General features: G+C 50.0%; 3 protein-coding genes across 36 annotated transcripts in view; 2 read left to right on the forward strand and 1 right to left on the reverse strand.

The window, feature by feature from the left end:
- The window catches only part of caska (calcium/calmodulin-dependent serine protein kinase a), a 76,497-nt gene that overhangs the window by 22,582 nt on the left and 27,499 nt on the right, over positions 1 to 26,416 (reverse strand). For all 34 annotated transcript variants that reach the window (XM_040201478.2, XM_040201475.2, XM_040201467.2 and 31 more), the window contains exons 2-5: positions 21,339 to 21,451; positions 16,572 to 16,677; positions 15,301 to 15,378; positions 15,140 to 15,212 (exon numbers count right to left, since the gene is read on the reverse strand). In XM_040201478.2, coding sequence (XP_040057412.2) covers positions 15,140 to 15,212; positions 15,301 to 15,378; positions 16,572 to 16,677; positions 21,339 to 21,451 — 370 coding nt within the window. The remainder of the gene's footprint in view (positions 1 to 15,139; positions 15,213 to 15,300; positions 15,379 to 16,571; positions 16,678 to 21,338; positions 21,452 to 26,416) is intronic.
- Positions 3 to 2,367, forward strand: gpr34b (G protein-coupled receptor 34b). The gene is made up of 3 exons (XM_040201482.2): positions 3 to 367; positions 646 to 1,213; positions 1,350 to 2,367. The coding sequence occupies exons 2-3, from the start codon at positions 669 to 671 to the stop codon at positions 1,912 to 1,914; spliced, it is 1,110 nt and encodes a 369-aa protein (XP_040057416.2). The 5' UTR covers positions 3 to 367; positions 646 to 668; the 3' UTR covers positions 1,915 to 2,367.
- On the forward strand, positions 2,945 to 5,099 carry LOC144388845 (putative G-protein coupled receptor 82). Its single transcript, XM_078091301.1, has 4 exons — positions 2,945 to 3,126; positions 3,626 to 4,449; positions 4,531 to 4,665; positions 4,763 to 5,099. The coding sequence occupies exons 1-4, from the start codon at positions 3,090 to 3,092 to the stop codon at positions 4,973 to 4,975; spliced, it is 1,209 nt and encodes a 402-aa protein (XP_077947427.1). The 5' UTR covers positions 2,945 to 3,089; the 3' UTR covers positions 4,976 to 5,099.

The raw sequence follows: 26,416 nt of genomic DNA on the forward strand, positions 1-26,416 counted from the left end.
TCGAGTTCAGACCGAGTTCTGCTAAGTTGTGGTGAAGAGAGAGAGAGAGAGAGAGAGGGGGGGCCTGACCACAGCTCGAAGGTTTGTGCGCTGTACAATATTAACACATTCTTCCCAGCGTCGATGTGCACACACTCTCGACAGCACCGCCGGCGAGGACGAGCCTCACGCGCCGAGCACAGTTCTCTGGAATATAGACAGCAGCTGGGAGCGGAATACACAATGACAGGAGGGAGGCATCTCGAACGAGGACAGCGGATCGTACAGATTTAGCTGCAGGGAACAAAGGGACCGGGTGGAAAAGAAGACGTCTCTCCAGCAAGAAGAAAAGAGAGTAAACTTCACTTTGATGGACGTAAATGACGAGGTGAGGACTTTTGACGAGTTCCACTCGCAAGTATTAACTTTTGTTACACGGATTGAGAGAACTATTTTCACATGAATTGAGTCATGGATGCTGTTGATTCTTTCTTGAGGTCAGCTGGTGTTACTGAGGGCCAGATTAAGAGTAATTTAGAGGTAATCCCCGATGCAGGAACCACAAGCCTGCGCTAATAAATCCAAAAGTTTTATCATGTGAAGCGTGAAAAACCTCTCGGAACACTCGATCCAAACCAATGACACATTTTTCGTCCTGTTTTGTAGGGCCGAGGATCCCAAAGAGCACCATGATCAGAAACATCTCCACCACCACGTTCCAGACTGCGGACGGCGCCGCAGAGACCAACTTCACCGCGAGCCAACAGGCGTGCGTGAACCGCGACGCGCTGCAGAGCCCGCTGGCGGTGCTCTACAGCGTCATCTTCGTCCTGGGGCTGGCCGGGAACCTGCTGGCTCTGCTGGTTTTCTTCTGCGTTCACTCCAAGAAGAACTCGGTGCGGGTGTTCCTCATCAACATCGCTTTTGCCGACCTGCTGCTGGTGGTGTGCCTGCCCTTCAGGATCCTCTACCACAGCCGGGGCAACGTCTGGACCCTGGGGCCCACCTTGTGCAAAGTGGTGGGCAACCTCTTCTACATGAACATGTACATCAGCGTCACGCTGCTGGGCCTCATCAGCGTGGACCGCTACCTGAAGATCCACCGAGGTGCGAGGGCGCAGCACAGGCTGCGCTCCACCAGGTGGAGCAGTGTCCTCTGTGCGCTCGTCTGGCTCGTGGCCCTTGCTTTGGCTGTGGCGCTGCTGATGTCCAAGAACCACTCGCAGGTGGAGAGGTCGGTGCCCCGTCCCAGACTAATCACCCTTTTTGTCGAGTCGGTATTATTTTTCATGCCGAATGTCTCATTTCCTTGAAATTCTGAGTCTGACTGTATCCCAGTTTGAGCTGACACGACATGCTGCTGTTTCCAGATGTTTCCACTACAAGGTGCTGCAGAAGGCCAAGTGGAAGGCTTACATCAACGTGTCTCTGCTGGTGGTCTTCTGGCTCGTCTTCTTCTCCCTGGTGGTGTCTTACGGGAAGATCGCTCTCAAGCTTCAGAGGACATCTCGGGCGAGGCCGGACCTGCCCAACGCCTCCCGCTACACCCGGACCGCCAGGAAGTCCTTCTTCATCCTCTTCCTCTTCACCGTCTGCTTCGTCCCGTACCACGTGGTCAGGGTGTTCTACATAAGGACCCAGATCACGGACACGTCCTGCTTCTGGCGCGGCGTGGCCGACAAAGCCAACGAGGTGGCCCTGCTGTTTTCCGCTCTCAACAGCTGCCTGGACCCCGTCATGTACTTCCTGGTGTCCTCCTCGATGAGGAAGGAGGTGCTGCGCTTGGCGGGCAGCATGTTCTGCGTGCGAGACGCCGGCGCAGTCAGCGGGAGCACCACCAGCGTGGAGCCGGACGGGAGGACGGACAGGGGAGAGGCGAACGTCAGCTTGAGGGGGAAGACGAGCACCGAGTGCAGCCCGGCTCTGAGCCCGTGAGCCTCCGGCGGGCCGAGGGAGGAGCCAGTCCAACAGGAGTACCGGCACTCATACGCCCCTTCGTCTACAGCGGACTCTAAACGCTTGAGATCAGAGCAGGTGGATGACGGGCGCAGGACGGGAGGGTGGGCGAGATGCTTGTTGCACTGTTGTTGCCGTGTTTTTTGTTGTAAAGTTGTATTGTGCTTTAGCAGCCATGTAGGTACGGTTTTTGAATTCCACATGAATGGAGACTTAACCTCTGTTTTATAAGAAAAACGTTTTTTTGACCTGATGTTTTTTGATTTGTTTCCATGACATTTTTTGACATTAATATATTTGGACTTTTTTTTGTCAAAATCTTCAAATTGCTTCTTCTGTCCATAAACAAAAATGTCAAACAGCCGCCAACATTTGGAACCAGAGAATGTTCACTATGTTTTATCTTGATAAAAGACTAAATCAATCAATGGATCTTTGTTTTTACAAGGAGTTCATTACCACATTTGCTGCTGTATTAACGAAGCGTTACCAGCGACCACAACTACAAAATTGTGATTACCAAAGAAAGAATTAATGCATTTCCATGTATGATTTGAAAGAAGTTGAAAGAATTTATTAGTTGTTACCAAGGTGAAAGTGTCAGCTTTTAAAGAGCGACATGTTTTCCTGCTTAGGACTGCATCGAGACTTTGTACCGTACTCAAAGCGTTTACCACTGTGGTTAGTCATGTACGTCTTTAAAAAGCTCAATATAGATTGTATACAGTGTGTCGAGAGGAGAAACGCCCTTCTTGCTTCTCAGCTAGAACTAGAGCAGCAGTGCCCCCACAAGGCTTGTGTGCATCTCACACCAAAGGAGGGAGGTGTAGAGACATGGACGGGGGGGTGGGGGGGTGTACCTAATATATGCATCATACAAAAGGAAATATCAAACCTAGAAGAACTGCTCCCTCAATAGTGAACATTTCAAGTTGGACTTCAAATACGCAAGCAAATAGCATCACACTCAATTCTCATCGACACGCGACGTATCTGTCAGCGTCATGAGGAAGTAGGAAACACATATAGCACATGTAACACTGACCTAAACACACACGCGCGCACATTTTTATGATAAACTTGTCTTTCGTTAAGAAGCAGGAAGTTACAGAAAAGCTTTGCATTGATCTTGTGAGTTTCTCAAACGGTGGCTGATGTCTTTGAACGATTCCGTCAAAGTTACAGCGGGAGGTAAGAATAACGGCAACGGCATCGGGATGCTAATTCGGGTAGTGGCTCTCATTTGCCGATTGTTTATCGCTTCTTATAACATTTAAAAAACAAACTCAAATGCATCGTTATTTTTCGTATTGGAGGTTCATTATGTTGCTCGAGGAGGCTCTAAGAATTATTCGTGTCAATCTGCTTAACCAACTGTGCTTTTTAATGATATTCAGAATAATATCATGAGGATGAAGTGGTAGAACATACATGAAATTATGGAATAAAATAAAGTTCACTTTCAACTCTAAAATTCAACAATACGTTGAGTCTTATTTCTGCTGGTTTTTGTGGTTATGTGCAGATTTTCAAGCATATTTTGAAACGAATATACGAGCTTTTTGCTTTTTGTGAAATGCTTATTGTCTATCTATCGCGATCACATCACACCAGGGCGAATAAAACCGCTGACTTCTTCCGTCCTGCTCCCATCAGTCTCTCCTCGCTCCTATTCATCTTCTTGCTGCAGGTCACATGGGGAATACGCTGCACACTTTCCCCCCAGACAACGCTTCCCTCCCCTCCTCGGCCCTCTCCCTCTGCCCCACCGCCGTCACGCTCGTCTTCCTCCCCTCCGCCTACACCCTCCTCTCCCTCACCGCGCTGCCGGGCAACGCGCTGTCTCTGTGGGTGTTCCTGCGGTGCATCGCCACCGCGTCCCCCACCCACGTCTACCTGTCCCACCTGAGCGTCTCCAACCTGATGGTGGCCCTCACCGCGCCCTTCCACGCGGCCTTCTTCGCCCGAGGCTCGTCCTGGCCGCTGAGCGGCGCCGCGTGTCAGCTGGTTGTGCACGGCGCCACCGCGCTGTCCTACGTCAACATCCACATCGGCATGGCGATCCTCACTTGGTTGGCGCTCAGCCGCTTCGCCGCCCTCGTCCAGCACACCCACGCCTCCCGGCGGAGCGCCTGCACCACCCTGCTGCCGCGCGGCTTCTTCGCCCGCCTCACGATGGCCTCCTTCGCCAGCAGGGTGTGCGGCGGCGTGTGGGTGGCGGCGGTCGTGGGCACGGTGGCTTTTTACTACTTGGTGCAGGAGTCGGTGAGGGGCGACGCGGCGGCCAGCGGCGGGTGTGTGGAGCGGTGCTACAGCCCGGCGGTGGAGATCGGACGCGGCCCGGCTGCGAGGGTGGCCGTGGCCGTCGTCGCGCTGTTCTTCCTCTTCTACCTGCTGGTGCTGCTGTCCTACATGAGCGCGCTGAAGCACATCGAACGCTCACGCCGCAGCGCGAGACGCAAGACCTCCCAGAGCCTGCTGGGCAGGGTCCTCCGCAACATCGTCATCATCCAGGTGGGCTGGAATCGCACCGTGAAATAGCAAATTGTCGCATTGATAACCAAAACTAATTCCCGGCGCTCGGGTCAAACACAGGTCGTCCTCTCAGTCTGTCTGCTGCCGTACTACATCTTCAAAGCGATCTTCATTTCATGGGTGATCGACGAGCGGCAGCGGACGTATCCGGCCGGCGCCTGCAACCTCTGTCACCCGCTCTCCCCCTTCATCGAGGTCACTACACATCCCCTCAGTGCCAATGCTCTTCTTCACTTAGATACAGAGTCACGCGGCGTGATGACGGGTGCGTCTCTCTCTCCTCTCCCTCCAGCTGAAGAACTGCCTGCTGCTTCTGGCTGCGTCGAGAGGTTCAACGGACCCGCTGATGTACTTCCTGTTGGACGAGACCTTCCGTCATCAGGGCCTCAGACTTCTGAGGTGCAAGCGAAACAGCCCCGACGGGCGACCGGCGGATTCGGCGAGGGGAAGTGACAATCAGAGGGGCGGACAATTGGAGGACGGAATTGTGGATTTCACTGTCTAGTAGCTGGCAGATGTTTCTTATATACGTAGATGAAGCCTGACGAGATAATATACGTATATATATATATATATATACATACATACAAGTTCAAATGTCCTTTTTCAGCCATGTCACAAAACAAGAATACCAGCATTACATTACGATGGTATCAAGTCATTTTCATGTGCAACACCAAGCTATAAATATTTAATACCCATATGTGTGCGCAGCTTTGCTCGGTAATTGTGTACAAATTATTGAGGAGGGATTACAGAATGTGCACCGGTGTTTGTGTTTCCATACGACGCTGCTGTGTGAAGTGAGGCCCCTGCAGACGCGTATCGCCTGGGAGAACCGGGACGTGAAGACCGAAGCAGAAAGACACACACACACACGTACATATGCATACATAGGTGCACGCACGCACACACACACGCATACGTGGTGCACGCACACACACGCATTCGTGGTGCACGCACGCGCGCACACGCATACGTGGTGCACGCACGCGCGCACACGCATACGTGGTGCACGCACGCGCGCACACGCATACGTGGTGCACGCACGCGCGCACACGCATACGTGGTGCACGCACGCGCGCACACGCATACGTGGTGCACGCACGCACGTACATATGCATACGTGGTGCACGCACGCACGTACATATGCATACGTGGTGCACGCACGCACGTACATATGCATACGTGGTGCACGCACGCACGTACATATGCATACGTGGTGCACGCACACACGTACATATGCATACATAGGTGCACGCACGCACACACACACACACGCATGCGTGGTGCGCACGCACACACACACACGCACACACGCATGCGTGGTGCGCACGCACGCACGCACACACGCATGCGTGGTGCGCACTGTTACGGACCCCTCGATAAGGTGACGGCTCGTTCAGCCGAGGGGTCAGCCACATAAAGAAACGCGATAGGCAGGAAGCGATGCAAAGTTCTTTTTATAGTTTTCCAACCTCCAGCCTCTCCGTTTCACACATTAATATATCACAATAGTAGCTCGAACACAAAACACTGGTCTCCTGGTGTTGAGGCCGGGGCCTGGCGCTCTCGCAGGTCTCCTCCTTCTCCCGGCGCTCAGTCGCTCTCCCCTCTATATGCTCAGCCTGAGCCATCACCGCAACCGCTCTCAGGTGCGCAGGGGCGGAGCCTGCACTCAGAAGGGCCAAACCAATTAATAATCACAAAAACAAACTCAGAAGGCTGTGGCCGTAACACTTCCCCCCCTAGAGGAAGAATCATTTTTTTTTTTTTTCTTTTCCTCCTTCCTTAGAGGGAAAAAGAAAAACTGATTCTGCATGAGTTCATACAGAAAATCCTGTTCCTAAATTAATCCGCGAGACAACGCATCTGCAACTACGTTGTCAGAGCCTCTTTTATGACGGATCTCAAGATTGTACGGCTGAACCATTAAGGCCCACCGCATGAGTCGTTGATTTTGGTTATACATTTTGCTCAGAAAAACAAGTGGATTATGATCTGTATAAACAACGACAGGAGACGCACTAGCCCCCACGTAAACGTTAAACTGTTGTAATGCTAGCAACAGAGCTAAGGTCTCTTTTTCAATGGTTGAATAATTCAACTGATGACTGTTGAACTTAGCTGAGAAGTATGATACGGGGTGGCCTAGGTTGTCAGCACCCTCCTGGAGAAGGACAGCTCCCACTCCAACCGCGCTGGCGTCCACCTCCAGCTGGAACGGACGAGTCAGGTCTGGGGCGGACAGCACCGGTGCAGTAGTTCTCTCCTCGTAGTAGGTGTTGGGTAGTTGAGCACAGCAGCCACCTTTCCGTCCCGTGGTCGCACTTGACCATTTCCCACCTGCTTCCCCTTGATCACGTACGGACCCGAAAAACGGGCCGAGAGAGTGGTCCCATGAATGGGGAACAACACGAGAACTTTATCTCCAGGCAGGAAACGACGCACCACCGCTTTTGTATCAAAGCGTTTCTTCATCTTCTTTTGCGACAATGAAAGCGCTTCCTTCGCCGTATTACAGGCGTCTCGCAAACGTTCCCGAGTACGTGAAACCAACTCGAGAACGTTTGTTTTCGCGGACAAACCTCTATCGAGAAACTCTTCCTTTAGCATTTTTAAAGGACCCCGGACATCATGCCCGAACACGAGCTCAGCCGGACTGAACCCGAGAGAGTCCTGTCTTGCCTCACGCACTGCAAATAAAACTAACGGGACCCCATCATCCCATTCCTTTCCAGTCTCGGTGCAATACTTGCGAAGTGCGGATTTTAACGTCTGATGCCACCGTTCTAAAGCTCCTTGCGACTCAGGGTGGTAGGCACTTGCGACGACATGAGCCACTCCAAGAGCCTTTAAGGACGTACGGAAAACGCGAGACATAAAGTTTGAACCCTGATCGGTTTGGACCGTTTTCGGCAACCCAAAGGTGGTAAAGAATTTTGTTAGTGCCTTAGTTACCGTCTTGGCCGTGATGTTACGTAACGGGATGGCTTCCGGAAAGCGTGTCGCGACGCACATGATTGTTAACAAGTATTGGCACCCGGACTTAGCACGAGGGAGTGGACCGACACAATCAACTAGCACGCGCTCGAATGGTTCGCCGACGGCAGGAATAGGACAGAGGGGAGCCGGCGGCACAACTTGATTAGGCTTCCCATTGACCTGACAGATGTGACAGGTTTTGCAGTATTGTGCAACATCAGTTTTTAAACCTGGCCAAAAGAAATGCTGGAGCACCCGGTTATAGGTTTTAGTGATACCGAGGTGTCCGGACCAAGGATGGTCATGGGCCAGTTCTAAGACCTGTGATCGAAACTTCGAGGGCACCACAATTTGATGCACCACATTCCAATCGTCTTGCTGCCCAGGATTTAGCGATCGACTCCAGTGACGCATTAGCACCTTATCGTGCCAGTAAAACTGGTGATTACGCAGCGATATTTTCCCCTTTTCAGCACTCGCCCGACATGGAGTTAAAGATAAATCTTCTCGCTGCGCTTCAATCAGAGTTTCGCGCGAAACAAGCAAATTAGTAATGAGATCAAAGCTCCTAGCTGACCCTGGAGTCGTTTTGGGCGGCTCTGGAGGATCAGCCAGCACGTCAGTTCCCAGAATCTTGGGAAACACAGAATCGCAGAGTATATTACTTTCCTGAAGGTCATGTTTTGCTTGGGCTCGTGTCACCACGGCGCTAAACACCCCTGGCAGGTTTCTAGCAAGCACATCCGCCTGAGAGTCGTTGTGCGGGACGTCGACCACTTGCACCACCGGCATGACTTTACCCCCAGCTATATCGTTACCCATGATAAAGTCAACGCCTCTCACCGGTAGCGAGGGACGCACTGCCACCTCAAAACATCCAGACGCCAACTCAGACGAAACGTGCACCCGATGCAACGGGACAGTCACAAAACCCATTTCAATACCCTGCACCACCGTGCTGGTATTACACGCGGAATCAACACCAAAATCCAGAACATCTGCTAATATGAAGGACTGAGACCCCCCTGTATCCCGGAGAATTCTTACCGGTTTTCGATCCTCGCCCCTCTCACCTACTGAAACAAAACCGCGGAATATGAACGGCTTGAAACAGCTGTCTGGGGTCGTGGGGGACACTGCAACCGCCGGAGACAAAGTTTTCACCAACACCGAGCCTCGCGGTTGAAAAGATGAAGAATCTTGTCGTTCTTGTTTACGTTTCAACGTACGACACTCAGCCATACTATGACCCATTTTGTGACAGTAACTGCATTCTCGATTAGATTTCGGACTGGGAGGACTCCATTTACTTCTCGAGTCGGAAAGATTTTCGTTCTCCTTCACGGCGGAACCCCCAGAATCAGACGGACGCTTGTAAAACACCGTTTTGTGCATTAAAGCATACTCGTCAGCTAACACCGCAGCCTGCTGAACAGTGCTGACTTTTTGTTCGTTCAGATACAATGCAGTACGTTCAGGAACACAGTTCTTAAATTCTTCGATCAGCAACAGCTCTCGCAAAGAGCTATAGTCAGTTACCTTGCACGCCTTGGTCCAGCGATCGAATAAGATGCCTTTTTCCCGAGCGAATTCAACATACGTTTGCGACGTGCCCCTTTTCGAGGTACGGAACCGTTGTCGGTAATGCTCAGGAACAAGTTCGTATGCCCGTAAAATTGCAGCTTTCACGGCTTCATACTGTACGCTTTCCTCTAACGAGAGAGATGCACATACCTCCTGCGCCTTACCTGAGAGTTTACATTGCAACATTAGTGCCCAAACCGCGTTTGGCCATCCTAAAGCTAACGCCACTCGTTCAAAAGCTTGAAAATAAGCTTCCACTTCCTTTTCCCGGAAGGGTGGAACGATCGAGATGTTTTTAGCCACGTCAAAATGTGTTGAAAACGGCGCTACCGAATCACCACCAGTACCAACTGGTTCGTCAACGCCTCCCGACGGTGATGGACCAGGCGACGTAACGGGATCACCTTCGACCAGAGATGTTTTGACAGTAGACTTCTTTGGTACCTCGGGCGCAGCCTGTAACTCCAACTCCCGCAGTCGTACTTTGGTATCAGCATCAATTCGATACATTTCGATCTGACGCTTCAAGTCATCTTGCCTTGCCTGAGCTCGGTCCTGGGTCTCCAACTGCAGCCGTGCTAAACGTAGTTTTAGACGTGCATCTGAGCGACTCCCTGTTGATTCTGTGGAAAGAGAAAGAGGCTCAAATTTAGGCATCGAGTAGGCTAAACCTTCCTCCGCACCAACCCCCACCAAGGGAGTTACTGGACCACCACGCGATACGCGTAAAGGCGAAGTTCCCGCAGCAGCTGGTGCCTCCAACTCCGCCGCTACAGTGGGACTAGACTCCATGGCCGAAAAAACACCTTTATTAACCAAGCCAGCCACTAAACAATCTTTTAACTCTGCTTTTCTTAGTGTTCTAGAAAAAGGAATCCCATAATGTTGAGCAATAAGAGACAAATCACTTTTTCGACATGTCCCTAAAACTTCAACATTTGGTTGATCTATAAATCGGCTTAACTCAAACGTTGCCATTTTTAAACAACAATATGCAGAAATAATCAGGATAATCCAACATTCTCTGGGCCTACTTACCTAACCCATAAAGCTAACTTTTCCTCTCTAGTCTTCAGAGGGTACCGATTAAGAGATCGCTCTCTCCCCCGGAGTACCTCCAAAAATAACAAACTAAAATAAGAAAGGCAAAATAATAAACAGTAAACCGTTGTCAGGACTGGCGCTAAGCACAGCCCCGCTGGCTTACTCTGTCTAACCAGAGAACGTGGATCACCCGAATTAAATTAGATCACTCGAATTCCTTAGCTACTATCCGGACACAGATATCCCGGACGAGCCCCCATTTATGTTACGGACCCCTCGATAAGGTGACGGCTCGTTCAGCCGAGGGGTCAGCCACATAAAGAAACGCGATAGGCAGGAAGCGATGCAAAGTTCTTTTTATAGTTTTCCAACCTCCAGCCTCTCCGTTTCACACATTAATATATCACAATAGTAGCTCGAACACAAAACACTGGTCTCCTGGTGTTGAGGCCGGGGCCTGGCGCTCTCGCAGGTCTCCTCCTTCTCCCGGCGCTCAGTCGCTCTCCCCTCTATATGCTCAGCCTGAGCCATCACCGCAACCGCTCTCAGGTGCGCAGGGGCGGAGCCTGCACTCAGAAGGGCCAAACCAATTAATAATCACAAAAACAAACTCAGAAGGCTGTGGCCGTAACAGCACGCACGCACGCACACACACACACACGCATGCGTGGTGCGCACGCACACACACACACACACACGCACACACGCATACGTAGTGCACGCACGTACGTACATATGCATACGTGGTGCACGCACACGCACACACACACGCATACGTGGTGCACGCACGCACGTACATATGCATACGTGGTGCACGCACACACACACACACACACGCATACGTGGTGCACGCACGTACGTTGTGGAGGGATTCTATTCTAGAAAAGGTGAACGCAAACTCACGGATGAAAATAAAACAAAAGAACTGACGTCTTTTGCATATTGAAGCCTTTACACGAACGTAGAAAAAGACACATTGTGATGGAAGGTCGCTGCTCCTTTACCAATAGTGTTGGTTCAATAGGAACCTGCTAGCTGTCGCATCGTTGTGTCAACCTACTGAAAAAAAACAACATTATATTTGCATAATCAGCAACCTGTTCACTTAAACTATTTCTCCCAAGCACATTAGCCTCCTTTTTAAAACAAAAAGTCTCCCTAAATGCGTTTTTTGGTCTGTGGCCAGTAGTTTTAACACCCTTGTCTTCAAATAGCTTCTGTGAAACCGCCCCCCCGGCCTTCACACGCTACACATCTTCCATGCGGCTCAACGGGAAGTCACATTCTCTCACCCATCCGCCCACAAACTTTCAGGAGCTTAACTTAAAGCATTTTTAGCTCATTTGCTGAAGCCGATTGTTTTTCTGAAAGACTGACTACTATTAAAAGAATTCCCCCGATCCCTTGGCTTCATTACAGATACCGGCGGCCCGCATCAAAGACACTGTGTATGCGACGTGTGTGTGCGTGTGTGTAACGTGAGTGTGTGTCTGGGTGCATTCTTGCATTCATTTGTTGTTGTGAGAAAAGTCTCCCCGGAGACGGCATTAGTTCCAGTAGTTGTCCACCGCTGTCAGAGAGGGACGCACACACTGATGGTTGTTTTTGTGTGTTCGGGGCAGGACATGAGCGATCACTCCGAGGAGGCGTGAGGCTGTTAGCCGCACATTTAAGAGTCACCCGTCCATCAAGTCAAAGTCTGTGAGTGAGCAGGGACCCGTCTTTATCTTGTCATGTGGAGCTGGTTTTTGTCTCTCTCAACCACACACACACACGCGCGCGCGATATACGAGCGTTTCCTTTCTGACTCAAATGTACAAGAAAATAAGCTCATCTACTTATGTTTTGTCCACGTTCAATTATTATCATCCTCCAAAGGGCAGAACCCACACATGTTAAAACGAGTATTGGAAATCTCCAGATGACAAAAGCTCTATTTGAGATTGAAGACGACACGCTGCGTCTGTCTTTGTCTCTTTCGACAGTTCGACAACTGGGAGAAAAAGAACAGCTGCAATTATGCAAATTGCAACAACACGAAACAGCGCGGATGTGTCGAGCTCGCTGGTACGCAGAGGCCTAATTTCGCCATCAAACCTGAACGTCTGAGACACACGTCAAACCAGCCGGATGCGAATGAATGGATGCGGATATTTCGGGAAACGAGCGTGCGCCGTGCATATTCACCTGCGTGTGCGTGCGTGGGTGATTTGTGCGCCACAGGTCATGACATCATTTCATGGTCGACATCGTGAGGCCCATTGAATCCCATTAGCTTTTAGCTCCTCCATGCAGCCTCACATCATCACACAAACAACGCAGCTGTGAGTCCTCAGAGTGTCTCACAAAGAGGTCCAGAGGGCCAATTTATCTTGCAAAAGCAGCTGACATCCCAGAATTCAGAGGGGAAGTGAGTCCTCGGTGCCTCCGTTTCACTCGGACCTTATTCACTCATGCAAAATGTGTGAATCTGCAGGTGAGCGGCTCATACTCGCCTCCCGAAGGTGACGATCACGCTTCAGTTTGGCCTACAGCTCCTAAGATGTGATGGTGTCTATGTGTGTGTTTACATGTGCCGACCACCAATCATCGCCCTAAATTCAAAATTCAGAGCATATTTATGATCGACGCAATGCCGTCACACAGCAGGACAAAGTCTGCGTGGGCTCACAAGCCCGATGATGTGGAATAAGACATAAAAAAGTGTGAGCTGCGATCCATTGTTGCGAACTAATCAGAATAATATTGCGCGTCTAAGCTTTGGTGACGGCTTGAATCACATGACACAGGACAGCGGGGAACAAGAGGTGGAGCTGCTCACGCCGCTTAGTTTTTTGCCCTCGTCCACGTCCGATTTCAGACGGCACGCCGTCCGGTAAATCAAGACGCCCGTTGGCTTCTCAAACTGAAATGGCAAAGCGGAGGCGCCCTCACCCTTTAACACAGCGTGAGAAGTTCCCTCAAAGGTCCAGCAGAAAGGCCTTCATGTGTACGTTTGATTCTAGAAAGCTCACAGAACGAGGCTCCGACTACAGAACAGCTGCACAACACTTCCGCCGGACGAGGCGATTCCACCGCAACCCGCAAGCAGGGCGGCGCCACGGGGAGGAAGATGAATACCGAGGCATCGGGATTTACGTGGATTCAGTGACTTTCACGCACGGAGCGACGTGAACTCGAGCGGATCCATATTCAACAAGGACGTAGCCGACTCCATCGTGAGGTCGGGCCTCCTCCTCCGCTTGTTTGCCCGTTTAATCGGCAGGATCGGACCTGACCGGCTTCCATACCGCTTTGAGGGAAACCCCCACAAAATAGTCTGGCTTTTAAAGTAGTATTAAAAATATATAGTCTATATAAAATTCAATACATTTGATTTTTTTTTTTTTTTTTAATCAGTTTCAAGACAAAGCAAAAGTACGTAGGTTTAGGGATTACACTTTTAACTGCTTATGAAATGGAAACAAATAATTTCCAATGATTCCTTATGAAAATAGTGGCTGACTTGTCTCATTTCCATGTATCCATCATCAATTGACTGGGGATGGATTTTTTATTATACAAGGAAAGCCGCCCTGTGGGCTCCTAAATGGTTGAGTGAAGCATCTTGTGACAGCTGCGATGCACCTGACAGCAGCCGGCAGTGATGGGAAAAACCTCCCTGTCACTTCCACGTGTTCTTGTAGTCGCTGAATCGGGACAGACAAGTGGAGGGGACGAGTGTCCGAGGCCACACTCACAATGCCGGACACTTCAACCCTTGGAAGGAACATTCCACTACAAGTCACATTAATAAATCGACCTGTAATGTCACACGCGGTCGACGTGCGGCTGTGACTCTTTAAGCTGTACAATCAAGGAGCGAAAAGCTCCTTCAACATTTGCGTTATTCCTCCTTCGACGGTCACATGGTGTGTCATTAGAGGCTTTAGGGCTTTTTCTTCCAGTCAAGAGGACTTTGAGATGTATCCAGATATTGGAAAGATACTAAAATGTTAGTTACACTTTGTTCCAGGCTACACAGATTTGGGGTTTTCTTTTTAAGACGCTGCACTCGTTATGTGGCAATTTACGGTTTCGGTTCAATGGACTCCTTTCGTCGTCTCTTGTCATTGTCGATGTTAATGACTTCTTCCCCCCTTTGTGTCACAGAGATGCCTCTGCCTTCGGGATTTGCATTAAGCATTACGGTTTCAATTAAGAAGGCTGTGTGTTGAAAATGCAAAAATAAAGTGATATAAAAAAAAGGCCACAATTTGACCACGAAACATAGAGAGATTTGAGACGATGTGTGAACGTGCTGTGATTTGCTTTCGTTTTAAGTGATTTGCTTTCGTTTTAAGTGATTTGCTTTCGTTTTAAGTGATTTGCTTTCGTTTTAAATGTGTTTTTGTTTTTCGTTGTATAGTGGACCTGCACCTGACGTGAGGCGGTGCAACTCCATAGAAAACAACACACATTTGGTGGAACTAGAGGAGCCGTATGAAACTAAAACAGGAGCAAAGCAGGAGATGCGCCTTTCACTGAGCCAGTGACTCAGCAGGGATCCGCCGTGGGGGCGGGAGGGGTCAGCCGGCTGAAGACGCGGCGATGGAAGCGTGTAGGTAACGGTGACTAATACCTGAGCTCAAGGCCGAGGGCAGCTGGCAGCGGAGAACGCGCGGAGCGAGGCCAGAAAACGCGCTTCAAGCCAAGTGCTGCAGTGGACAGCGAATAAGAGCAGTTCAACTCACAGCTGGGGAGGGACGCGCTGCACGTTTGCAAACGGGGGGGGGGGGGGGGGGGGCGGCGCTTTGAATGCAAAGCTTAATTTTACTTTACGGGCAGCGCATGCAATCACAGAACTGCATTAACCTTTTCATACGGAAGCCAAGCGCGTGGGGAGAAGCGGCGTAACGAAATGTCACACAGGAGGCAAACTTCCATCCGTGTAAACTTCCCGCCGCCGCCGCGCGGTCGTCGTGCTTGAATCAACCACGCTGATCCTCACGCGATAATCGCGTCCCTCTCGACTCGACCGCTTCTGCCACAGCGCAGCTAGAAGATGAACAAATACCTTGACGTCTCGGTGGATGACGTTGTTGTCGTGGCAATAGCGCAGCGCCTCGAGGATCTGTCTCATGTAGTGACTGAGGGAAAGAGGTTTGTACGGTTATCGCCGTGATCACAAATACCAGCGTCAGAAGAGGGATGAAAATCGGGTGCGGGAGTCCTCACCTGGCCACGGCTTCGCTGTAGACGAAGCCGGCGTCCGCCCTCTTCACGATCTCAAAACACAGGTCTGCTCCGTCCATGCTGACAAAGACAGACACACAGAGAGAGAGAGAGAGGATGAAGGGCGAGTCAGGGATGCAGGAGCAAAGGAAAGGTCACGCTTATTAAAACGTCTCTGATCGCTGGTGTCGATGAAGTGGGGAAACGCTGTGATCGTGTCTCTGTGGGCCGTTGATGCGATACAGAAACAGGCCGCTGCAGCCGAGGTGGGGGCCAGAGGGGTGTCGACGACATCCGGGGACTCCAGGGATTTGACGGGGGCGAAACAAACGTTAGGTAAGTAATTACTAAAATCCAGATGGGGAGAAGCCCGTAATGACCACCGGGCGACTTTGAAAGGTGTCCCATAGATACGTGTGGAAAATAACGCCAATCTAATGATTTTAAATGAACTGCTAGGTGAACACAAACGTGTGCGTTGTCAAATACTAAATGGTGGTACTTCGGTTTTCACTGTAATTCCTGGACAAAACACACACACACACACACTTCCCATTCTTCCCCAGGTACTGCACCCTGCTCTTTATTGTCACTAAGCCCCTCCACCAATCAAACGCTGGACGTCCACATCACCTCCCGTATACTCGGGATTTAGGCTGCTTGATTACCCGGGGAGGAGGGGGGGGGCTCTCAGAGCAGCTACAGCCATCAAAGGACGCCTCAAAAACCCACCTGCGGCCCCTCCCTCCCCGTGTCTCTACAAGCCGGCGTGTCCCAGAGAGTTTCTCCCGCCCCGCGTGCGGAACCCGAGCTCTCGCCTGCTCAGCGATAATAACGGAATCAAACGATGGAGGAATTAGTTCTGGAAGAGGAGAAGCGATGGAGATACGGCGCTCGGAGAGAAGCTGGAGGTAGCGGCAAGTGTGAAATCTTAATCTCATCTCTTTCCCCTTCATATATACCGTACTGCCCCCCCCCACATCCCCTTCTTCTTACACAACCCTCATCCTCAGCTAACAAGCTTTCTCACATCAGTGCTGGTTATATAAACCCGCCGCTTGCTGCGACCACGCTGCCGCCCCACTGCCCCCCCCTCTCCCAAACACCACCTCATCCTCACACTGTGACATCCACCCGCTGACCTCTACCAGACCGTTCCATTTCCTCCTTCACCCACGCACGTGTTTGGCGTGAGGGGGACTTTTGGGGGGGCGAGGGAGGGAGTTGTGATGTGACCTGCGTGTTCGGTCACGTCGAGCAAAGCGGAGACTTACTACTCGAAAACCATGTAGAGCATCCCGTCCGAGCTGTACGTCTCCAGCAGCTCCACAATGTGGGGGTGCTTCAGCATGTGGCAGATGCTGGCCTCCCTCTTCAGATCTGAGAGAGAGAGAGAAAGAGAGATGAGCATATGACACCAAGACCAGCATGCATTCATAACTTTTATGATTACAAGTCTCTGAGATTTAAGAGCCGGGGACTTTTTCAACTGTGAAAGGTGACAAAATGTGTGTGTAATGATTGTAGGTTATAATATTATAGTTGCTAAACCAGAAAGACATTTTCTTCAACAACAAAAAGATTACTCGTTTAGTCATTCTATTCCTTATTCTAAAACAAATAACAGGGAGTCTTGCTAGGAGCAACTTATGCTAAGTAGCAGAACTGGCAACACGCTAACTGTTTTAATCAGTATAGTGGAGCATTGCACTTCATATATATCTCCAGTGAAAACATTCTCCTCTTCCTCTCCGCATCCTCATCAGCATTTCCACCAGCCGGCTCTCCTCATTAATCAGAGAGTTTAAATCCAACCCCCCGTCTGCCTTATGCTGCGTCTCTCCGGCTGATGACTCCATCTATATTCTGACTGGCAGCCTGAACGAGACGTTAAATATTTGTTTACCGAACTGCCGAGAATAACCAACGGTACAACCCAATTGAATCCGTCGCATTCACAGGTCTGATAGGAGATGCACGCGACACCTCTGGAGACGGATGCGCTGGGTTTCTACACCGTTCAGCGGCTTATATATGAACCCCACATTTAACGCCTGCCTCCCAATCCTATGCACCAAAGTGTGAAAGCACAATGAATTTTTTTGATTGATAAAATGATATAGCTTCTGAGCTGCAGCAGTGACGTGCCGACTGACCCTCCCCCAACCGCCCCTCCTCAAAAAGGCTTCAACAGCCTCCTGCAGACTGTCACAGTCTAATGTTGGTTAAGTTTGTTCATAAAGGTCTCCTAAAGGCCCAGAATAAAGAAATAAAGTCATAACCAATGATTCGTCTAAGACAGGCCAGACCTTTGAAATAAATCCATTTAGGACATTTTAATTCTCTCCATGTCCTCTTGAGGATGCTGTTCAAGGCTTCTCAAGGCCTGCAGACACAGAGACCGATAGAAGTCAAAAGGCGGCGTGAAGAGAAAGTGCCGCTGACTAATGTCGACCCCACCGGCACCAGAAGGAGAATGTGGAGCACAAATCTGAGCGATTTTTACTTCAACAGCCCAGAGAGTGGATCCTGCGGATTGGATTTGATAAACAAAGGGGATTTGCCTTCACTATGAACATCTAAACATAGCCCAGCGCATCCATCCCTGCTTGCTTGCTTTCATCCTCCCATTCAATCTCTCAATCCTTTGATCCATCCATTCATACTTTCCCCAAAGCAGATCCTTCCTCCTTCACCTCCTGGCAGCTGTTGTTCACAGACCACAGAAATAATCAGCGCATACGCAACCTTTCTGCCCCGAGCACAGTCTCGTCTCATTGGCTGACAATGCATCAACAAGGGCACTTAAGTGCATTAACTTTTATTATCCGTCTCTCCGTTGAGCCAAAGTGTACACGCTCCGTATCCACAGTGACTATCGGGGGGCTAAATATCACACACTCCCAGTGAGGTTTACAGACTGGACGGAAGCGATAGAGTAGCATGCAGTCACGCACATGAACTAGAACAAAAGAAATCGACGCTTGTTCTCCGATGTACGCAGTGACATTTAATTAAGTTGCCGCTGAAGCTGGATAAGTGGCCACCTTAAGGGCCCAGCGGAGCGCCACACTTAATGTCATCCATGTTTGTGCCCGTCACCGCGATTGCTGCTGGAGATGCTTCATCAAAGGGGAAGCGAGCAGACTGTATTGAGCGAGCAAAGACTGCAGCAGGGAAGCTGCTTCCATCGATTCAAAGTGTGTGTGAGTGTGTGAGTATAGAGTAAGCAGCAGGGAATGAAAAAACAAAAATGATGACGGAGACAGACGGATGAAGAAGAGACGGAGAACACTGATGTGGTTGCTGCTGTTCTACTTATCGGCACTTCAGACATAATGAAATAACAAATACTAAATGGAAAACCTGCCTCGAAGCTTCCTGAGGTCCACACCCGTCAATTTGACTTAATAACAATGACGGGAAAGTAAGCGCTGCCACACGTGGAATAACTGCAGGCAAACATTACCGTTTTATGGCCGCTTAGCAGTGCGTTTTCCGATTGGACGAGGGCCATTTTTTATTTATTCAATTTTTACTTTTATAGAGAAAATTCTTAGAATGTAAAATAACAGGAAAAGTTGTGATTTAAAAAAAGAAAAGTACAATTAAAATCAAGAAGAGACTTCACATTTACGGTATACTCAATTTGTTCATCTTGAATCACTGGTTGTTTAGTGGATGTTACGTATTTTTGTTTAGAAGTAATATTTAAAAAATCAACTTTGCAGGCAGAGGAATCTGTCAGTATCCATGGCGACGGAAGATTCCTACATACGTGTTTATTTATTCCGTCATGCTGTTAAAGGCAGCGTTCTGCTCAAAGTGACTTCATGCACATCATGGCACATGACGCATTTTACTCAAGCTCGGCCTGGCTGTCTCGCTCTCGTCCCCTAGGAGGGCCGACCTATTCGTCAGACAGACCTCCGGACGGGCTGCAGAGAAACATGCTGGTGCTGTGGGTGTGTGTGTGTGTGTGTGGGTGTCAGGCCTCGACTGGCCAATCCACTGCCAAGACACAAACCATTTGACCCACTTCCCCTGGTTTGAGCTCAGTGCCGCTCAGTGTGTGTGTGTGTGTGTGCGTGTGTGCTTGATTACTGCAGTGTTGTGTTACAGCTGCCCGCTCAAGTGAAACTGCTCCGCTTTCAAAAGGCAGCAACGAGGAGGGGAAATAAAAACAAATCAACTATAAGTACGGCCGCCTGGTGTTGGAGAGGGCCGGGCTACGATTGGATAGAAATGGCTGGTTGCTGACCACACACACACACGCACACACACACACACACGTATGCTGGCAACGAAGACTAATGTTACGGGTGCACGGTTACAATGAAAAACTTTCACTTGGGAGTTTGCAGCCATCCATCACTAGCAGAGGGAACCTTCCCTCACCAGCAGAAGGCCAATGTGTGCTGTAGAAAACGGGTCGAGCCAACAGGAGAGAGACCAGCTGAGAGGAGGGGAGAGGGGGGGGGGCGACGAGGAAAGAGGTCCAGTGATGAACCCCGTTTCCACGGCGATATATCGGCAGGTGTGGAGAAGTCGATTGTGGATGTCATTTCACACGTTATTTAAAAAAAAAGACTAATTCACAAAGAACCATTGCAGTTAGCGGCCCTGTTGGCCCCCCCTCCCACCCCCCCTCTCTGGCAGAGGACTTCTGTTGGCTCCGGCACAACAGACGAACCACATCTTAAATCTCACTTTGACAGCGTGAGGACTGATGCTTTGTGGGGGATCGCGGCGTGAACGGCTGAGCACTTTGCGTCTGCCTAAGTAAACCGAGCAGCGGCCCTGTCATGGCGGATTACGCCCTCTCCGTCAGCGAGGGGGAATTAGAGGGGGTAAAGAAGGCGGCTGTGTAATGTGGCAGCTAAAGCTCCTCTGAGAAACATTAATTACCCTGAACTCGTCGCACGTGTGCATCACCAGATCGACACAAAAGACCTCACAGGGCGGATAACAAATGTGGGCTCGATGGAAACAAATAAGAAATAAATACGCGCTGAATGGCTGAGAGGGGATGAGCGTTTCATTCAATGACGCTCCCTCGTGTGTTGAGATTTATTTTTATGGGCTCGGGCATTTTTGAGCTTCTTTTGTTTGCAGAAAAGGAAAGTGTGGCACATGAAAATAAAGTAGAATATAAGTAAAAAGCGGCCGCGGGTTTGAGGAAAGATTAGGAGGTTCTCTTCCTCTCCCTCTCTCCTCTCCTCTGTGCGTCGGTGATACAATTTGTGCGTCTATTGTTTCCATTTGAACAAGCGAAACCAAATCCCCTCACACGGCACGGCGGGGGGGCCGCGCTTACGCTGTGCTGCTAAGTACCGTCTATTCTTCGCTTTCTATAAATACCTGCTGGACAAACTGGCAGCAGTAACGCTGCGTCACAGCGGAGGCCGCCTTCTTCTTCTTCTTCCTCCTCCTCCTCTATTAAAGAACCGCATTCCTTGAAATCTCTATTCAGACGTCTCAGTTTCTACCAGCCGAGGAAAACCAAAGTATATCTTCAATTCAATCTCTCCATCCCTCCGGCCAGTGGCAGATATCTGATGAGACGTCCGCCTCGTCTAGACAATCCGCGCCCTGAATTTTGCAACAACATCTGCTTAGTTACATTGTGCAAATAGGAGGTTGTGTGTTTTTTTTATTACTTTTCATACTTGATCAGTTACAAAACGCTCCGCTTCGTCGGATAATATGAGTAGGAATCGGTTTGTTCTTCAACCTGCACTCCTCCGTTATACAACAAATGTACAGCATCATTTGCGAAGTGCCGTTGTGCTACACTTCTTTCCTAAAAGACGTCGTCTCGAGGTGCCCTCAGCGTGGCCCCGTAAGTAAGCGCTTCAATGAACAGAAGAGGATTCGATGGAGTCCCGTGTGTGCCTGCGAGCGGCGGAGGGGATGGAGGCCGACATGGACTGAAACGAGGACGAGCGTCGGACCTCTCCGCCGCCTTTAGCTTTTAGCAGTGTGGAAGACGCCAGTATCCTGAGTCACAGAGAGGCTGGAACGCGGAGGCCACCCCTTACCCTCCGTGCTGAGTCCGGGACTGGAGGTGAACTGGGCCACGTCCACGATCTTCACCGCGAACTGCTGGCCCGTCTCTCTGTTGATGCATCTCCTCACCTCGCTGAAGGGACCCCTGGGGACGGAGGGAGAGAAGAAGGCGTTTAGTGCACACGGTTAAAAGGACACAGCCAGCTACATCTCTGATCGTCTGGTGAGCGTAGAGAGAGGATGGAACTAAAAGAGACACGTTGCAGGCTATGAAACCATCCCGGTGAGCCATTAATCTAAAGATATGATGATTGTAGCACTTTTAATTTCATCAGTTATCTTGTCTCTCTGATGCAAAAGCACAAAGCAGCACAAAAGAGCCCAAATTAGATAAAAGAAACAATCCAATTGCTGTTGAAGGTAGTTAAATGGTTTGGGAAGAGGCTTATGAGTTTTGTGTGCCCAAAGTCAAATTCTAAACACAAGGTGACTCCTTTTGTTAAGTTTTCGAATATCTTGTGACCATCATTTAATAACTGGGTCTAATTGTAGAGCGACATTGTGTGAGAAGGAAAAAAAACAAACACCAAACAGGCAAAACCTGCTGGAAGCAGCGAACGAATAATCCAATCCATCAAGTTTCTACACCTGCCTATGGCTGAAACCTATCCCAGCATGCACTGGGGCGAAGGCGAGGGAAAGTCCCTCTGCACAGACTGTAATGTGAGGGATTCATGTGTGAGAGTGCCGTGTAGCTGCAGTTATTTGTGGAGGCTGATGAGGTTCAATGATCTGGATCACAATCATAAAGTGTATGTTTGCTCCCGACACAGACTTGTTCTGCATGAAATGCCAAAAGACACAAAGTCAAGACGCCCAGCTACAGACACAAGTCTGCTGCCCGTTACCTTGGTGACGCCGATTCTAACTCCAGCTCTGATGATCGCATAAATCAAGATGACCCAGATGAAAGTGTGACCGGAGGTAGAAAACCGCATGGATGATATGCATGTGTGTAGATACATGAGGTCTCTCTAATAATTCCCAGAAAAAGAGCTCAGCAACATTCAACTCATCATTTTAAACTGGTCTGTATGGTTATTTGATCCTTTCCATTTCATTCACCACTTCAGCCAGGATTCTCTCCTTTGCTTGTAACCAGGTTATAAAACAAAGATGAGCCAGAGGACACTAAAATCCTAAAGTCACGGTCACTCGTTTCTCCAGCCTCTAAATCAAAATGCATTTCTATCTTCTTACTTTCCATCGTCCACTGGGACACACACACACACACACACACACACACACACACACACACACACACACACACATCACCTGCACTGATCCCACAGCAAATGCCACCCCGCAGCACAACCTCAGCTCTGATGAGAAAGCAGCTGTTTCACAACCGCACAAAACATCAACACTGTTTGAACACAAGCGGCGCTGCTCAAGCGTGTGTGCGTGTGTGTGTGTGTGCGTGTGTGTGAGGCAGTCTTTGTGCAATGACTGGTTGAACAGATGGTGATCAAGCTAAAGCTGCTTAGCGTCAGAAGGGTGAGGTAAGACGGCACGGTGCCCAAGCAGACAGGACACACACACACACACACACACACACACAGTATAAACACGGCTCAAACTCAGAGATAAACAACATGGGAAGCGCTAATAAAACCAAAAGTTGTGAGGTTTCTCTGCTATATGCAGTCAAACTTTCTCACCCCCTCCCCCCCCGTTTGGTGAGCAGGAAGATTCCACACTGCTCCCACATCACCATCCCATGATAGCCATTTATTTCACAGGCTGCTTCTGTGTGCACTTAACTAATAAACACACGCGCACACACACACGGTAAATTCCGCATTAAACCACTAGATCCATCTGTTTGCAGGGCTCCCCGGTGGGGGTGGGAAGGGGAAGGTGGAGTGGGGGGGGGGGCCCGCGTTGCAATCACTGGGGTTCTCGGGTGGCAAATCAAAAGGTGCTCCTTGAATAAACACGTTCCAAAGAGGTGCTGCATTAGTGGTTGTTAAATATTGCTGATTGTTGGTGTGTGTTTACTTGTGTGCACACAGTCTTCTGTTTGAGACGCTCGTAAATAAAAAGGTCACAAACAAATGTCCAAGCTGAGTCACATGACAAACGAATCAGATGAACCTGATTGACAGAGAAAGTATCTTTGTGTCTTTAATCTAGACTGAAGAGCAAAGCATCCTGTAAAGCGTTTACAACACGCATACATGCCATCAAATCAATTAAACAGATTTATTAAAGAGCCTATTAGCTGACTAGCTGCGCTGGATGCTAACGTGCAGATTGTAACTCTCTCTCTTGGCTCCCCGGGGAAATCTACCAACGGAAAGATAACACCAGCTTGCAAACAAACAATTCGTCAATTTTCAGGAAGTCGACACACACACACAAAAAAAAGAAAGTCTATTTGGAATCAAACTCCAGCGGGGACACGCGTCAGCCCAAACTTTAGTGCGAGCGGGTCCACCGGGTCAGAGAGCTCTCATTAGTGATGCAGTGGAGTTCTCCTCTGCTGCGTTATCTGCCTCCACGCCACCGTCTAGTCGCCTCGCCTCTCACCCCCCCCTATCCTCCCCCCTATCCTCCCCCCGCTCCCACTCGCCGCGCCGCTGCAAATGTCAGGCCTCGCTCCAGGCAGCCCTCTATACAGCGAGGAACAAGAGGCCCGGGAGGAAGCCGGGACAAATAGAAGAGGGCCGAGGGGAGAGAGGCGGGCAAGTGATGGAGAAAAATACAGAGACTTGAATAAATACTGCAGCTCAAAAAGAGACAAATGTAACAAGTTGGGGATAAGGTTAAAAACAAAAGGCCGGACAAACAGGACTCAAGACGGCTCATTTAGAAACTGAAACTAAATCCTTCAGACTAAATTAACTATTTATAACGAGAGCTTTAATGTTACAAATACTGTAAGGAGTTGTGTCTAGGTTACATCCGATACCAGTGTGTGTGTGTGTGTGTGTGTGTGTTCACGGCCAGGCTCCCAGGCTTGTTCACGGCCGCCTGGGAAAGCCTTAAAAAAAAGGTGTAAGGGTCACAATCGATCCTGCTCACACATCACCAGCAGGAAAGATCAGCTTTAGAAATACGTGTGGAGGGGAGGTGAAGGGAGGCAGACGGGAGGGGGTTTGGGAGGAGGGGGGGCATGATGGGAGGGGAGAAACGGCTTCGAAGCGCGGGGGCGGCTCAAGAGGCGGAACCGGGCGACTTGGAAGAAATCAAGGGCTCACCGGGAGGAGCCATTCGGGCTCTAAATGGAGGCTCAGCTGCTCGCAGCGGCAGCCATTAAACCCTGAATAGATGTCAGCTGCAGGGCGGGCTGATGATTCCTGCACTTTAGCCACCCGCACTGAAATAACAGGAAGCGGGGGGGAGGCGGACGGGGGGGGGGCAAACAGAAGAGGAGACACATGGCGGGGGAAGAGAGAGCGGCGGCAGAGGAGGGCCCCCCCCCCCTTTTGTGCCTCTGCAAATGTTTCCAACCCAGACTCCACTGTAGAATGTCAGTTTCTATGGATTTATTAACTACACCATGAGGCACTTGGTGAATTATGGAGGAGGGGGGGCTGATCAAGGTTGCTTTAAATTCGCTTCATTTGCTCATTATATCAAGTAGGTTATAAGTTGACCCCCCCCCCCCCCTTTTCCCCCTGGGATTTTTGACTTATGCACTCATTATCGCCTCGTAATTACACTAAATGGGTTTCTGAAGGTCTCGACGTGTTGCGGAGTTCACAATCCATCGTCTGAGCCGTCCGTCGCTGCGATGTGTGAGGAGTAATATTCCACTGAACCTGGTGAGCACGTGGCGTTCTGAAGAAGGAAACCACTAATAATCTCTGCGGACTCTAGAACCTCTAGAAAACGCGCGTGACCTCGAGTCCCATCGACGACCCCCCCACCCCCCGCCCGCTCGCTCGCTCGCCAACCGGTGACCTTTGCACTCTCCTCCTCGGCCCGTCCTCCCAGTCAGCGAGGTCAATGGGGCTATACTCTGTGTGTGTGTGTGTGTGCGTGCAGGCGTCTCGGGGGAGTTTACGGCCTCGTCAAAATGACGGGTCGCCCAGCACCGCACGCCGTCCAACCGCGTGTGTGTTGGCGTAGTAAAACGGTGATTCGCGGGCCGAGCGCCTTTCCCAACCGCCCAGCGAATCAATCAGTCTCATTCCCTAAATGCCAGCGGCTTTTACGACAAACGCGGGGACGGGTGCAGCGCGCCGACCGTCACCGGGGGGGAGGCCTCACCTCGTCTAGCGCCGCCACTTCCCGCGAGATCACGGTGGCGTACGAATAACGTGGACGTAATCATCGTTACGCCTCCTCGCTGTGTCGCACCGCTCTGTACGCTCGGGTAACCAAAGAAATACAAGTACGGTAAAAAGAACGGAGAGCGCGGCTCGGTGCATTTAGGGACATGGAAGCAGAGCAAACGGGATCGGGCGATCGAGGGAAAACCCACGAGTCGGCAGTTTGTGCAGTGAACAAATTACAGGCCGAGTCAACGGCGAGAGGAAAAATAAAACAAAGAGGCCCAAGGGAAAAAGATACAAAGGCAAACACGGCGGAGAAAGTGAGAGGATGGCAACGGCCTGACTGCCTTTAATAGGGTTTAATTATACATAACAGGGGAGACGCTGTCAAGGATGCAGCGCTATGCTGCTTGTATTAAGTGTACGCAGTATTATAAGGCTTCTCTCTGCTGCTATGAGGGTCAAAGGTCAAAGCCTGCCGATACACAGCAGTGTATACACACACACACACACACACACACACACACACACACACACACACGTTAGAGTTTCTCTAACGTGATCATCAGCACAACTGAAATAAAGTCATGACCTCGTGTCACCGTAATTGCTTAAGCCTTTTTTTCCGGGAGAGAGAATCAAAATTGAGCAAATGTTTGATGTGCTTCAGTTCAGTAGTTAAAGCGCTTTCTGTCGTACTGAAAGCGATAAGCCCTCTTAAAAAGGAGCGTTCCCCTTTTTTCCTCTCAACCCATCACCTGATCCGTCTCACTTTGGCTGCCGTGTGACGGAAGGTGGGACGCCAGTGGTTTGAGTTTTGTTTTTTT

This window comes from Gasterosteus aculeatus, chromosome 16 (assembly GCF_964276395.1).
Source record: "Gasterosteus aculeatus chromosome 16, fGasAcu3.hap1.1, whole genome shotgun sequence".
Classification (NCBI taxonomy): Eukaryota; Metazoa; Chordata; class Actinopteri; order Perciformes; family Gasterosteidae; genus Gasterosteus; species Gasterosteus aculeatus.

Coding starts and splice junctions, on each gene's coding strand:
- gpr34b (XM_040201482.2), top strand. CDS start 669: ATGATCAGAAACATCTCCACCACCACGTTCCAGACTGCGGACGGCGCC. Junction 1,214..1,349: donor AACCACTCGCAGGTGGAGAG/GTCGGTGCCCCG, acceptor TGCTGTTTCCAG/ATGTTTCCACTACAAGGTGC.
- LOC144388845 (XM_078091301.1), top strand. CDS start 3,090: ATGTCTTTGAACGATTCCGTCAAAGTTACAGCGGGAG. Junction 3,127..3,625: donor CGTCAAAGTTACAGCGGGAG/GTAAGAATAACG, acceptor TTCTTGCTGCAG/GTCACATGGGGAATACGCTG. Junction 4,666..4,762: donor CGCTCTCCCCCTTCATCGAG/GTCACTACACAT, acceptor CTCTCCCTCCAG/CTGAAGAACTGCCTGCTGCT.